Consider the following 15,971-nt stretch of genomic DNA (forward strand, 5'->3'; position numbering starts at 1 on the left):
CATTTATTTTTTTATGGGTTTAAAAAATTATACATAGATGAAATAGTATGTTATGTATCATTTTTATAGCTTGGTTGAGTTTTCCTGTTCAGAACCTATAGATAAATTCATTTATAAATATTAGGTGCATAGTATTTGTTGTATGGATGTGTGGATTCTTTTCTAAAAAAGATCTATATGGTACATGATCACTTTTTCTTAAAATGCTAACACCAGTTTGTTTGTTCCTCAGACCAACAAGAAGACAGGAAAACCAATGATAAATTTATACACAGATAAGGACACAGGGAAGCCAAAAGGGGAGGCAACAGTATCATTTGATGACCCTCCTTCAGCTAAGGCAGCCATTGACTGGTTTGATGGTATACCTCATTCATATAGTTTCAGCATGCAGTGTGGATACATGTTTTTTTTTTTCTTTTTTAAAGTATCAATGATACACAATTTTATGTTGGTTTCAAATATACAACACAGTGATTCAACAGTTTCCCATATTACTGAATCCTCACCCCCTTGAGTGTGGTCTCTGTCAGCGTAGTAAGATGTTACAGAATTGTTAACTGTATTGTCCATGCTGTACTACCACCCCAGTGACCAGCTATTGTGATTGCAAATTATTGTGCCCTGTATCTGTTACCCCTCTCATCCCGCACACCCCAACCCCTCCCCCTTAGTAACCACTAGTCCCTTCTCCATGTCTGTGAGTATGTGCTATTTTGTTCCTTCTGTTCTGCTTTGTTTTTATACTCCACAAATAAGTAAAATCATATGGTATTTGTCTTTCTCTGCCTGGCTTATTTCACTGAGCATAATACCCTGTAGATCCATCCATATTGCTACGAATAGCAGGATTTCTTTTCTTTTTATGGCTGAATAATATTCTGTTGTGTATGTGTACCATGTATTTTTTATCCTTTCATCTATTGATGGACACTTAGGTTGCTTCTGTATCTTGGCTACTGCAAATAGTGCTGTGATAAACATAGGGGTGCATATGTCTTTCTGAATCAGGAATTTTGTTTTCTTCATAAATTCTTAGGAATGGAATTACTGCATCAAATGGTATTTCTATTTTTAGTTTTATGAGGAACCTCCATACTGCTTTCCACAGCAGTTGCACCGGTTTGCATTCCCACCAACAGTGTAGGAGAGTTCCCATTTCTCTGCATCCTCACCCGCATTTGTTGTTTCTTGTATTTTGGATAGTGACCATCCTAACTGGTGCGAGGTGATGTCTCATTGTGGGTTTTTTAAAATTAAGGTATTATTGATATACACTCTTATGAAGGTTTCACATGAAAAAACAATGTGCTTACTACATTTACCCATATTATTACCCCACCCATACCCCAATGCAGTCACTGTCCATCAGTGTAGTAAGATGCCACAGATTCACTATTTGCCTTCTCTGTGCTACACTGTTTTCCCCGTGACCCCCACACCATATGTACTAAACATAATACCCCTCAATCCCCTTCTCCCACACCCCTCCCCTTTGGTAACAACTAGTTCCTTCTTGGAGTCTGTGAGTCTGCTGCTATTTTGTTCCTTCAGTTTTGCTTCGTTGTTATACTCCACAAATGAGGGAAATCATTTGGCACTTATCTTTCTCCGCCTGGCTTATTTCACTGAGCTTAGTATCCTCCAGCTCCATCCATGTTGTTGCAAATGGTAGGATTTGTTTGTTTCTTACGGCTGAATAGTATTTCATTGTGTATATGTACCACATCTTTATCCATTCATCTACTAATGGACAGTTAGGTTGCTTCCATCTCTATCTCATTGTGGTTTTAATTTACATTTCCCACATGATTAGCGATGTGGCACATTTTTTCATGTGCCTGTCGGCCATCTGTATTTCTTCTTTGGAGAAGTGTCTGTTCAGATCCTCCACCCATTTCTTAGTGGGGTTATTTGTTTTTTGGGTGTTGAGACATAGGAACTCTATGTATTTTGAATGTTAACCCCTTATCAGATTAGTCATTTATGAATATATTCTCCCATACTATAGGGTGCCTTTTTGTTCTGCTGACAGTGTCCTTTGCTGTACAAAAGCTTTTTAGTTTGATGTAGTTCCACTTGATCATTTTTATTTTGTTTCCCTTGCCCGAGGAGATGTGTTCAGGAAAGAGTTGCTCATGCTTATGTTTAAGAGATTTTTTGGCCTATTTTTTCTTCTAAGAGTTTTATGGTTTCATGACTTACATTCAGGTCTTTGATCCATTTTGAGTTTACTTTTGTGTATGAAGTTAGACAGTAATCCAGTTTCATTCTCTTACATGTAATTGTCCAGTTTTCCCAACACCAGTTGTTGTTGAAGATACTTTTCTCCATTCTATATTCATGGCTCCTTTATTGTATATTAATTGACCAGATATGTGTGGGTTTATATTTGGGCTCTCTATTCTGATCCATTGATATATGGGTCTGTTCTTGTGCCAGTACCAAATTGTCTTGATTACTGTGGCTTTGTAGTAGAACTTGAAGTCAGGAAGCATAATCCCCCCAACTTTATTCTTCCTTCTCAGGAATGCTTTGGCTATTCAGGGACTTTTGTGGTTCCATCTGGATTTTAGAACTATTTGTTCTAGTTCATTGAAGAATGCTGTTGGTATTTGATAGGAATTGCATTGAATCTGTAAATTGCTTTAGGCAGGATGGCCATTTTGACAATTAAGTCTTCCTATCCATGAGCACAGGATAGATTTCCTTTTATTGGGTGTCTTTAATTTATCTCATGAGTGTCTTAGAGTTTTCAGTGTAAAGGTCTTTCACCTCCTTGGTTAAGTTTATTCCTAGGTGTTCTATTATTTTTGAAGCAATGGTAAATGGAGTTGTTTTCCTGATACCTCTTTCTCTAGTTCGTTGTTAGTATATAGGAATGTGACAGATTTCTGTGTATTAATTTTGTATCCTGCAGCTTTGCTGAATTCAGTTATTCTAATACTTTTTTGGTGTGTCTTTATTTCTACATATAATACCATATCACCTGCAAATAGCGATGGTTTAATTTCTTCCTTACCAGTTTGGATACTTTTTATTTCTTTGTGTTATCTGATTGCCATGGCTAGGACCTCCAGTAATATTTTCAATTAAACTTGGAAGAGTGGGCATCCTTGTCTTGTTCCTGATCTTAGAGGAAAAGCCTTCAGCTTCTTGCTGTTAAGTATGATGTTGGCTGTGGGTTTGTTGTGTATGGCCTTTATTATGTTGAGTTATGTACCCTCTATACCCATTTTTGTTGAGAGTTTTAATCATGGATGGATGTTGAATTTTGTTGAATGCTTTTTTAGCATCTATTGAGATGATTATGTGATTTTTGTCTTTTTAATGTGATATATGATATTGATTGATTTATAAATACTGTACCATCCTTGCATCCTGGAATAAATCCCACTTGGTCATGATGGATGATCTTTTCGATGTATTTCTGAATTTGGTTTACTAATATTTTGTTGAGGATTTTTGCATCTGTGTTCATCAGGCATATTGGTCTGTAATTTTCTTTTTTTTGTGGTGTGTTTGTCTAGTTTTGGTATTGAGTGATGCTGGCCATGTAGATGAGTTTGGAAGTATTTCCTCTTCTACTTTTTGGAATACTTTAAGGAGGATGGGTATTAGCACTGCTTTAAATGTTGTATAAAATTCAGCTGTGCAGACATCAGGACCTAGCATTTTGTTTTTAGGTAGTTTTTTGATTACCAATTCCATTTTATTTCTGGTAATTGGTCTGTTCAGATTTTCTATTCCTTCCTGGGTCAGTCTTAGGTGGTTGTATTTTTCTAGAAAGTTGTTCATTTCTTCTAGTTGTCCAATTTATTAGCATAGTATTCTCTGATAATTCCTTGTATTTCTGTGGTGTCCGTAGTGGTTTTTCCTTTCTCATTTCTGATTCTGTTTATATGTGTAGACTGTCTTTTTATTGATAAGTCTGGCTAAGGATTTATCTGTTTTGTTTATTTTCTCAAAGAACCAGCTCCAGTTTCATTGATTTTTTTTTTCTATTGTTTTGCTCTCTATTTTATTTATTACTGCTCTGATCTTTATTATGTCCTTTCTTTTATTGACTTAGGGCCTCATTTGTTCTTTTTCTGGTTTCATTAATTGTGAATTTAGACACTTCATTTGGGATTGTTCTTGTTTCTTGAGGTAAGCCTGGATTGCTTGCTATGTATTTTCCTCTTAGAACTGCCTTTACTGCATTCTACAGGTTTTGAGCTGTTGAATTGTTGTTTTCATTTGTCTCCATACATTGATCTCTGTTCTAAGTTGGTCATTTGATTCATTGATTATTTAGGAGCATGTTGTTAAGCATCCATGTGTTTGTAGGCTTTTTTGTTTTCTTTGCATAATTTATTGCTAAGTTTCATACCTTCTGAGAAGCTAGTTGGTACAATTTCAGTCTTTTTGAACTTATTGAGGCTCTTTCTTTGGCCTAGTATGTGAGGTATTCTGGAAAACATTCTGTGTACAGTTGAAAAGAATTTTTAGCCTGCTGCTTTTGAGTGGAATGTTCTGTAGCTGCCTGTTAAGTCCATCTTACCTAGTGTATTGTACAGTGCCTCTGTTTCCTTACTTACTTTCTGTTGGTTGATCTGTTGATGTGGGTGATGTTAAAATCTCCTAAAATGAATGTGTTGCAATCTGTTTCTCCCTTTAATTCTGTTAGTGTTTGTTTTACATATTTAGGTACTCCTATATTGGGTGCATAGATACTTATAATGGTTGTATCCATTACATACATTATGTAATGTCCTTCTTTGTCCCCTGTTACTTTCTTTGTTTTGAAATCAATTTTGTCTGATATGAGTACTGCTATTCCAGCTTTTTTCTCCCTCTTATTTTAGTGAATACTTTTTTCCATCCCTTCACTTTTCGTCTATGTGTATGTCTTTGGGTCTGAAATGAGTCTCTTGTAGGCAGAGGCAGCATATAGATGGTCTTGTTTTTTCATCCATATTTAATCCATTCTGCCACTCTGTGTCTTTTGATTGGTGCATTCAGTCCATTTACATTTATGGTAAATATTGTAGAATGTACTTATTGCCATTTTATTAATTGTTTTCTGGTTTTTATATCTCCTCTCTGCAGCCATGACCTGAGTCTTTTCCTTGCCCAGGTTGGGGAAGTTTTCAACAATTATTTCCTTAAAGAGACTTTCTAATCCTTTGTCTACCTCTTCTTCTGGTCCCCTGTTAGGCGAATATTGATTCTTTTTTCTCTGTTTTTTTGGCTTATTTTCTGGTTCCCTAATTTCCATTTCATTTACAGCTTCTTCAGCCTGTGATACTCTACTATTAAATCCCACCATTGTGTATTTCATTTCAGATAATATATTCTTCCGCTTTGAGTGGCTCTTTTGTAGGTCTTCTTTTGTTGAAGTCCTCCCTGAAATCTAGATCCATGAGCATCTTTATGACTTTTACTTTGAAATTTTTATCAAGAAGCTTGGTGATTTCTGTTTCATTCAGTCCTCTTTCTGGTGTTTTGCTTGTAGTTTTGTTTGGAATGTATTCCTCTGCCGCCTCATTTTGATAGGGTTTCTGTGTTTCTTCCTGTGGAGTAAAGCTTAATGAAGGAGGTGCCCTCTAGTGCCCAGAAGTTCAAGACTTCCCTTTGTGGGAGCCCCAGCTGTTGGTGTGCAGGGAGGGAGCCACCTCTCTGTCTGGCTTGTAGCAGTCTGATTCTAGGTGGGCAGTTTGCTTTGATGCACCTTTGTGATCAGTGTGGAAGTGTCTGCTGGAGTTGCTTTGGACAGCACCGCCCTCTGCCTGGCTTGCAGCAATAGTGGCGGCTGCAGGGTTAATGGAGTGGGTGGGCTGTTGTGTGGCTCTACCCAGGTGTGTCACACAGGATCTTCTGCCTGCAGAGAGGAAGGAACTCTTGGGGCTGCCTCTGCAGACACCTCTCTGGTTGGGCTGAAACAGAGTCGAGAAAGCTGGGAGAGTCTCCCTCTGCCTAGTAGGCAGCAAAGTCTGATACTACTGCTGGGCCAAGTGGGTTGTCTGCCAGCCACTTGCTCAAGGAGGAGCCTTGGGGCTCCATTGCCAGCAAGTGGGTAGAGCATCTGGGCTCCTCAGAGTTCCTGATCTCTTGGGCTGAGGGTGAGCTGGGGAGGTATTGTCCACTTGCCTTTCTCCTGAGCAGAGAGCTCTGTCTAACACTCACCCCTCTGGCACCCCTCCTGCTGCTGGGAAGTCTTTCAGACTGCCTTCTTTGCTTTTGTCTGAGGGGGACTGGGACTGGTGGACTCTGCCTGTTCTCCACAAGTGTCTGGGATCTCAGCCTCCCTGAGTGTTCTGCCTGTCTTTGTTGTCCAGCCCTGCTAATCACCAGAATACAATGTAATGCGGGCTCGTGCTCCTGGAGCAGATCTCCAGAGCCAGGTGTTCAGTGATCCTGGGCTCCTACCCACTCCCTGCTCTGTTTCTTTTACTCCTGCCTGTGGGCTGGGGTGGGGGGAGGGCTTGGGTCCCACTGGATCAGCTTTGCCACATTACCTTTTTCTGAGGTCTTCTCTTCTTCCCCAGATGCAGATAGTCTGTTTTGCAGTGTTCAGGTTGTTTTTAGGTTTAGCTGTGTTTGCTGTATTTTCATGTTTTATGTGTTTTTTGGAGGAGGTTTCCACCTTGCCTTCCTCCTCTGCCATCTTCCTGTCCCCCCCATAAATGTTTTCTAGTCTTCAAGTCAGAATATGTTGTAGTAGACAGTTGTTATTTTCATGTTTACTTTTGCAGATTTTAGGCCAGAATTTTTATATACTGTTAGAAATGACATGAGCTCTCTCCTTCTTTGTCTATTTTCTGTTGAGGCCATAGAGATGCAGAGAGTTGGTCAGGTTGAGTCTGTAGTCTTTTTGAATTTCCCTTTAGAATTTCATAAACTAGCGCAACATGATGACAATAAAGAAAAAGATTGGCAAATAAAAAAAAGTTTAATTTCCCTTCAAATACAAAGTTAATACCTACTTAGAAGAAATATTAAGACTTTTTTCCCCCTGAAAATAAGAAAATATGGGAAAGAGGAAGAAAGGAGTAAAACATCCATAGTTATTTACTGAGAGATAATCATTGATAATATTTTTAACTTTTCTTCCAGCCTTTTAAAATTATTTTTAAAAATATTTTATCATTATACCCCAAATGTAGTTTTGTCTCATGCTTTTTTCACTTACCATTTTAACATAATCATCTCATGTTATTATAAAATCATTGTTTTTGCTGTTCTCTAATAATAAGAATTAACACTATGTGTTTCTAAGAGCTTTATATGCATTAACTCATTTTGATCATTGCAGTAACCCTATGAGACATGTACCCTATTACTACCATTTTACAGATGATGAAAATGAGGCACAGAGAAGCTAAGTAATTTCCACGATCGCAGAGTAAGTGGCAGAGTCAGGATTCATACTCAAGGCAGTCTGGCCCTACCATCTCTGGCATGTCTTAACCGGGCTAGATTGACAAGACACTTGAGATTCCTTCCAGTTTTGAGGTCATTTCACCTGTATCTTCCAAGACATAACTTCATTTCTGTATTTTTTCAGAAACAAGATTGGGATACCCTGTCTGTCCTCACCACCATGTTCTTTAGTTTTTTGCACTGATCTGTCAGGCCCTGTTATCTTGCTCTTGACAGCTAGGTCATTCTTCCTCACTTTTTTGCTTTTTTCATAGTTCCTGTGAATCAACAAAGTAATTTCTTTTGCTCATGATATGTTCAAAAATTATTCTGCCTTTCACCACCAGGGCATATGAGCCTAACTGCATAGTTCAGATCTTAACCAGGTCTTTTTACAGCTTTCAGAATATTGATCTGTGTGTTGCTTCCTGTGTCAAAGTGCTTGTCACACCATTTGACATCATGGAAAGTTGCCAGCTATGATGATTAGGGCTTTTGTCAGGGAGGTGGGGCTCCTGGATTTAGAACCATTTTTATGACTCCTTAGGCAGATTTTCCCTTATGTCACTTCTCTTATTCAATATAAAGCAAAAAGATGAATTCCCTTTTCTAAAGCTCTGGGGCAGCAGAATATGTGTATATGTGAATGTATGTAAGTAATCATGTGTGTACACATTACTTTTAAGGATACTATTTGCATATGGGGAAAAATTTTCAAACAGTATCAAGAGTATATAGTAAAAAATGAGTTTCTTTATACCTTTGACCTTCAGTGATGTTACTTCCCTTCATTGAAAGTTAGGCATGATAGTGTTGTACAAGTATATGTACGCATGTATCAGTATATGTGAGCATTCATGAGCCCCACCCCACCTCCATACACACTCAGTGCCTTTAGAAAACAAATGGTAGCATGTTGTACACATTGTTCTGTACTTGCCTTTTTCCTGTAAAAATATTAAATTATTTTGTTTTGTTTTGTTTTGCTTTTTTGACTTAGTAAGAAGTGACTGTCTCCTAGCGACAGATCTGCTCTATTCAGTAGACTGTGTCATTTTTTAGCACTGTTATTTACCTTGACTCTGGAACACTAGTGTGAATTTCTGTGAAGACATGTCATTTATTCCTCTGAAATTAAAAATTTTGAAGACAAGTTTATATTTTTTTGACAGGTGAAGATGTGGAATAGTATTTCTTCTAAACCATTTTCTTTTTTCTTAGGAAAAGAGTTCCATGGCAATATCATTAAAGTGTCCTTTGCCACCAGAAGACCTGAATTCATGAGAGGAGGTGGAAGTGGAGGAGGTCGGCGTGGTAAGATACTTGTTGCTCACAGGCCAGGATATTATGCAGAGGGTTTGAATTTGAGTCCTTAACCATATGAACAGTTATCTTTTTCTCCTCCTAAGATAGAAGACCTTCTGTCTTACAGTGAGAGTGGGTACTAAATAGGAGTTTGGGTGAATAAGGTGTCAAGATAGTGAAAGTAGATTCTAGAAATTCCTTTGGAAAGCTGCACAGCAGTTTGTTGTTACTCTTGAAATCAGGAGGCAGTTGTTTAGATAATACCTAATTAGTAGTTAATCTTACTGGTTTATAAGTTTCCTGATAGGGTTAACTGCCAGCTTGTTCGTTTCTTTTTTGTCTAATTCCTTCAATACGGAATATGTCTTCTCACTTAACGTTTATCACTGAGATCCTCAAACTAAGAAGGGTATTACAGAAAGTGGACTTTGAAGGTTTTTAATGCATTACTTACACTGTAGTGTGTACCTGGGATCTTTTCCTACCTTTCCTGCATTTATGAAATAAAGCCCCAAATCAAAGAATCACAGAATCCTACCACAGGCATTGATTTTGGGGAAGCCACCCAGTTATTGATGGCTACTCGCTTAGTTCTTTAATGCTTTTCCTCTGCTTTGTTAATGTCTGCACTGATTTTTCTCCTCTCCGTGCTGCTTCCCTCAGGTCGTGGTGGGTATAGAGGTCGTGGAGGTTTTCAGGGAAGAGGTGGAGATCCCAAAAGTGGAGACTGGGTTTGTCCTAATCCGTAAGTATCCCATTTACTTTAGTGGGAGTAGGATTTGGGATTGGGGTTGGTCAGTGCAAGAGGGGGTTCTGAATTGGTTGGGAGCTATTGAGGAGCATTTTATTTTCCTCCTTTCTCAGGTCATGTGGAAATATGAACTTTGCTCGAAGGAATTCCTGCAATCAGTGCAATGAACCCAGACCAGAGGACTCTCGTCCCTCAGGAGGAGGTAGGTCAGCCTTTGGGGTAAGTTTCTTAACAATATTTACATGACAACTTACCTTCTGACTAGCATTAAGAAGGCTTTACATTATTCTGCTGGCCTCATTGGTTTGTATTTCTACCTTGCAGATTTCCGGGGAAGAGGCTACGGTGGAGAAAGGGGCTACAGAGGTCGTGGGGGCAGAGGTGGAGATCGAGGTGGCTACGGTTCAGACAGAAGTGGAGGTGGTTATGGTGGAGACAGAAGTGGTGGCAGTGGCTACGGAGGAGATAGAAGTGGGGGTGGCTATGGTGGAGACAGAAGTGGGGGAGGCTATGGTGGGGACCGAGGAGGCGGTTATGGTGGGGACCGAGGCAGCGGCTATGGAGGAGACCGAGGCGGCGGCTATGGAGGAGATCGAGGAGGCTATGGAGGAGACCGAGGCGGCTATGGTGGAGACCGAGGCGGCTATGGAGGAGACCGAGGTGGCTATGGAGGAGACCGAGGTGGCTATGGTGGAGATCGAAGTGGGGGGGGCTACAGTGGAGACCGTGGTGGTGGCGGTGGCTATGGTGGAGACCGAAGTGGAGGCTACGGAGGAGACAGGAGTGGTGGTGGCTATGGAGGAGACCGAGGTGGGGGCTATGGAGGAGACCGAGGTGGCTTTGGAGGCAAAATGGGAGGAAGGTGAGTATTAGAATGTACTTGTGAACCTTTTTAAGCTTCACTGATCCTAAATATTAGGGTCTGAGCCATTTTTGTCACATTTTCTTCTTGTCCAGTTTTTTGAACTTGATTTTCTCATTTGCAGCTCTCTCAGGATGGAAATCTATTGAGTTCCCTGCTTAGCAGTTTCTAGCATTTATTTTGTTTTGGAAATTCTTATTAATAAGTCTTTGTTTTTATGAGTATATATAATTCCTCAAAGCTTAAAATAATTGAGATTGAGATATTTGAAATTGTATAAATCAGGGGTTCCTAATCTAAGGGAGGAGAGAGCACACCTTTCATAGTGGTGTGCTTTTTCAAATCACATATGCTGCCCTGCAGTTGTTTGTCTGCAGATGTTGGTAATACCTTTTCCAGATGAAAATCACTGATGGTACCAGTGGGCATGTGTTGTACATATGAATGGATGCCAAAGGCAATATAGGGTAGTGAGGTTTAGTATAATGTGGCTAAGGCCACAGAGTTTGGAGACAGACTGGGTTCAAATCCTGGCTCCACCACTTACTGGCTGTGTGACCCTGGGCAAGTTACTTAATCCTTTGGAGCCACTGGTATTCTCATCTGTAAAATGGGGCTAATGACGACCTCCTTCATGGAGTTGTATTAGATTACCTTCCAACAGTTGCTCATACATTATAAGTACTGTGTAATTGTTACCTACTAGTAATATTATCTTTTGAACACTTCTGTGTGTCAAAGCCTTTGACAGTGTCTTTACACAGGCATACCTTGTTTTATTGCACTTTGCAGATAATAGTTTTTTTACAAAGTGAGGGTTTGTGGCAACTCTGTGTTGAGAAAGTCTGTTGGTGTAATTTTCCAACATTTGCCTGCTTTGTGTCACTGTCACGTTTTAGTAATTTTCACAGTGTTTCAAACTTTTTCATTGTATTTGTTGTGGTGATCTGTGATCGGTGATTATGACTTGCTAAAAGCTCAGTGATGATTGAGCATTTTTTTATCAAAGCATTTTAAAATTTATGGATATTTTTCTAAAGACATAAAGCCATTGTACAATGAATGGAGTACAATATAGCATAAACATAACTTTTATATGCAAAAAATTTCATTTGATATGCTTTATTGTGATAATCACTGTATAACAGTAGTCTGGAACTGAACCTGCAATATCTCCAAGGTCTGACTGTATACTTTAGTTTTAGTCCTTCTGTCAACCCTGGGAGGTAGATACACTTCCCATTTTATGGAGTAAGAAACCAGAGTAACATTTCCAAAGTTACATAGTAAGTGGCAGATACTGATTCTTACATGAAAGTGTTTGCTTGCTTATTCCAGTATGCTACTCTTCTGCTTGGAGTGCTGGAATGGCACAGTTCCTGACCTCCTGAAACACTCCACAAACAGTGGTTTGGAGTCCATATTCTAGGTGGAAAGTTTTAGAGGGTTAATGATAGCAAAATCTCTAGGAACTTCATGAGTCTTAAAGCTGATAAATAAGACATTTATTAAATACTTTGTTAAGAGTAGAGAAATGAATTAGTCATCCTTACAGAAGTTGTCAAGCTGAAAGAAGTGTCTGATGTTCTCCCGTGGTAGAAAATTAATTTAGTCTGGCTCTTTATTTTTCATTCCTAGAAACGACTACAGAAATGATCAGCGCAACCGACCGTACTGATGACTGTTTTGAATGTTCCTTTGTCTCTGACATGATCCATAGTGAAATTGCCAGAGTTTTGCCTGCTGCTTTCCTTGTGGCCTCTTCTTGGGTAGTGAAATTAAGTGACACTTGGGTTTTATTTGGGTGGGAGGGCTAGGACAGTTTTTCTTTTAGAAATGTCTGTTGAAATTTCCTTGTTTAGTTTCCAACCTTCTTCCCAACCCTTGAAGCTAAGTGCATTGTAAAATATTGCCAAAATGGAAAGTGTTTTTGTAATACTACAATAAAGGCTGCTTGTTTTGTGGACTTCTGTACATTAGTGTATTGTTCTGTCACACTCAGGATTCAGTTTTAGCAGACTCTAACCCTTAAGAAATGAATTCTACTTCATTAAATAAAAATGTTACTTTCAATAGTATTTATTATTGAGTTCTTACTCTGCTAAGAATAGTGAAATTACTATTGAAATTATGGAATTAATATTAGAAATAGTACTATTGGAAATTATGGAAATACTATTGGAAATATGGAAATTCATGACTGCACATCAGAATCACTGAGGTTGTTAAAATTCCAGATTCCTAGTTTTCATCCCAGGTCTGCTGGATCAGAACTTGGTAGGTGTGGGGAGGTAGGGCTGGGAATCTATATCAGGCTCATCAGATGATTTTGATACAGTCAGTTTAGTTATAGTTTGCAGTTGAGAATCATTTATTTAAGACAGTGTTTTTAGATGCTGGGAATATGAAGATCTAAGGGATAGGTAGGAAGAGTTAAGGTTTCAACAAGCAGGGTTAAGATAGCAGTGTACAAGGTATGTTATTTAGTATTTGCTAAAGAACTATTTCTCCTACCCTTACTATGGGTGAGGCACAGCACCAGATGCAGGGTACATTGTCCATCAAGCAGACTGACAGTGTGCAGTCTGATAAGCACTCTAATAAGTATGCTGATTAAGAATAAGAGGTTTTGAGGGGTGATTGGAAGGACACTTAATAATACAGTCATGTGGGATCAGGAAGGCTTAGTGAGTCTTGAGGGAAGAGACCAGTAATTAGCCAGGTATTTAAAAGGCTGGGGTGAGGAATGGTGTCCCAGCAGAAGATTAATGACAAACAAGTAAATCAGGAGTTAAGAGAAAGAGTAACAGAGTCCGCACTTGAGAAGAATTGTATGTAGTGCATTGTGATTGGAGAGAGTTCAAGAATGGCCATGCACAAATTGAGTGGAGAGAGAGCTCTCCATGATGAGGTCCTTGCATTTCATTCCCCCCCACTCCAAATAGGGAGTCTTAAGAATTTAAGCAGGGAAGTGGCCTGACCTGACCTGAGTGGCATCAACTGAAAGATGATTATAACTGCCTTGTGGAGAGGCTGGATGGGAAACAGAATGGTAAGCCAGGTGAGAGGTAATAGTGGTCTGAGCTCCAGACAGTGACTGCAAGAAGAGGAGATAGGTGGATTAGAGAAAGGAGGGGAGTTTGGCAGGGTTTGGCTGGATGTCAGAAATAGTGGGGAGGGAAGAGTCAGGTTTCTGGCCTGGGCAATTGGGAAGATATGTTTTCAATAGTAAATATTGGGAAAGTAACAGGTTTCGGAGCAAGGTGAGGGGAATGAATTTGTTAGGGAGCAGGGTTTGCGAATCTATGGATCTTTAAACTGGCATTCAACATTCTGCCTCTTGATTTTCCTCACTGATTTCTGTCTCCCTTGCTAGCTTCTCTGCTTGCTCTTTACTTTGGAAGTTTCTTGGGGCTTGTTCTGATTCCTTTTCTCTCTTCTGTTTACATTCACATCTATCCTGGGTGTACTCATAAATGCTATGGCTTTAATTAACATCTAATAGGGTGATGACTACTGTACTTCTGTCTCCATATTTGACCTGTTAACTCTGGATGATATCGAGTTGCCTACTTGACCTTTCCGCTAGGATATGCTGAACAGAATTTTTTTTTGGCAATTCTGCTGGGGCTGAACAGAAATTTTGATTCCCAAATCAGTTTCTTCCTAGTCTTAGCTCAGTAAGTGTCTTTACCATCCATATAGATCAGATAAAAAACTTAGAACTTTCACTTGATTTCTCTAATTTATCTTGTATCTGCAGGTGCTTTTAATTCTACCTACAAAATACATCCTGAATTGGTCTTTGTATTCTTGGTTAAATGCTGGTACAAGCTACAGTCATCTCTTGGACAATTGCAGTAGCCTATTAATAGGTGCTCCTACACAATCTTGCCCTTCTAAAATATTTCACACATCAGTCAAATGATGAATCAGTATATGTCATGGTTTATAAAAATCCTTTCAATAACTTCTCATTGCATGTAGGCTATAAATTCCTTGCCCTGGCTTAAGCCCTATGTGATCTGGCCTCTCATTTCCCTCTCCAACCTCATTGTATAACATCTATACTTAACCTGCTTTAACATTGGTTGTAATTCTGTTTAGGTATCTCTGGATGTGCTTGTCTTAGATTTTCTTTCATTTCTTTTCACTGTAATGTTGAGTAGGTCAAATTCTACCCTCCCTCCCTCCCTCCCTCCCAGGTTTTCCCTGGCAGCCTTATCTAAAATACTGCCTTTCTCCAGTCACCTTTTATAATGCCATCACAGTACTAACCACTAGAAATGATCTTGTTAATTTTTCTCTCTGTTAGAAGTTCACACTTTTACCCCAGTGCCTAGAAACAGCATATCAGGCCCATAGTAGGAACTCAATGAATATTGACTGACTGAACTTGTACAGATACAAGTTTGAGAATCATCAATGTATAAATGGTAAAGTGATGAGAGTGGATATAATTAAAATAAGATTCTAGTGGTTTTCCATCCTTCCTATATACTATAATTAGGAGACTTTTTAAAACTCAAGGATGTCTGGACTCAATCCCAAAACAAGGAAATCTATCAGACCTTAGCATTTAAAAGTGTTGATTCTGGTGGTTTTGGAGACAGTATGTAGAGAAAGCCTAGGACAGAACCCTGAGAAACACTTGAGAGAACAGAAGAGGATCTTGAAACAGACTGGGAATGGCCAGTGAGGTGTTCATGGAACCAGGTAAGAGTGGATTTCAAGAGGGTTGAAGGTAATGGTGTCAAGTGCTCAAGCCAGGCCAGGTCATATAAAGCACAGCATTCATGATATTAGCAACATGGAGGTCATAAATTAGCATAGGGTTTCTCAACCTCGGTACTACTGGTGTTTTGACTTGGATAATTTTTCGCTTTGGGAGGCTGTCTTGTGCAATGTAGGAAAAATTCCTGGGGATGATCAGGGCTAGGTGTGGCCATGAAAGTGGGTAGCTGAGGTGAATGGAAGGGGAACTTCTGTAGTTGAGATCCAGGAATGAAATGCTGGGGTGTTGGATGATGGTTGTCCAAAGGGACATCATCAAGTGACGGCAACGCTAAGTTTCAGGTGGTGAATAGAGAAAATAGGGAAGTGGGCCAGAGGGTTATGAAGCTTGTTGAAGAGCCAAGACTCTCAGAGAAACACTGGTTTTATATGAAGGTGCAGAGCAGTGGTGACTGGGAAGGAATGGAGGAGGGTGGGCAACACCTGACATTTCAGAAAGAGGGCCAGTTCATGAGAGCAAGGGTGCCAGATTTCAGTTAAAGCACAGAAATGGATAAGAGTATATTGGGGAAGAGGGTGTAGGTGCTATTTTTTTTGGCCATCAGAGTATCCAGAGATGCCATTAGAAACGAGAGAAGGGGTTGGGAACTTACATTTTGGGTGATGTCCAAGGATCGGTTCCAGCAGATTCTTTTGGCTGAGAGGAGTGGGCATTTCAGGCCTCTCAAGAGAAGCTGGCCACTGCTTGGATTAAGTGTGTCTTTAAGAGTATTGGCTCTAGGTTACCTTGGTACAGGGAAAGCTCTGGTACATTGGTGTACTAGATGCTGTGTGCTCTTGCAGAACTTTATGCTCAGTGCTGTCTTAAATATGGGCAAGATTGGGGGAATTAGGATTGAGGTGTTACTGAGCAAT

The 15,971-nt window shown here is 39.5% G+C and overlaps 1 protein-coding gene across 1 annotated transcript in view; it reads left to right on the forward strand.

The window, feature by feature from the left end:
- TAF15 (TATA-box binding protein associated factor 15) overlaps window positions 1-12,288 on the forward strand; it is a 32,997-nt gene extending 20,709 nt beyond the window's left edge. Inside the window, exons 11-16 of the mRNA XM_036911020.2 lie at window positions 233-362; window positions 8,626-8,718; window positions 9,373-9,454; window positions 9,574-9,662; window positions 9,785-10,322; window positions 11,961-12,288. Of these exons, the coding sequence (XP_036766915.2) occupies window positions 233-362; window positions 8,626-8,718; window positions 9,373-9,454; window positions 9,574-9,662; window positions 9,785-10,322; window positions 11,961-12,000 (972 nt within the window). The 3' untranslated portion in view covers window positions 12,001-12,288. The remainder of the gene's footprint in view (window positions 1-232; window positions 363-8,625; window positions 8,719-9,372; window positions 9,455-9,573; window positions 9,663-9,784; window positions 10,323-11,960) is intronic.
- Window positions 12,289-15,971: the final 3,683 nt, after the last annotated feature.

Source organism: Manis pentadactyla, chromosome 4 (assembly GCF_030020395.1).
Source record: "Manis pentadactyla isolate mManPen7 chromosome 4, mManPen7.hap1, whole genome shotgun sequence".
In the NCBI taxonomy this organism is placed as follows: Eukaryota; Metazoa; Chordata; class Mammalia; order Pholidota; family Manidae; genus Manis; species Manis pentadactyla.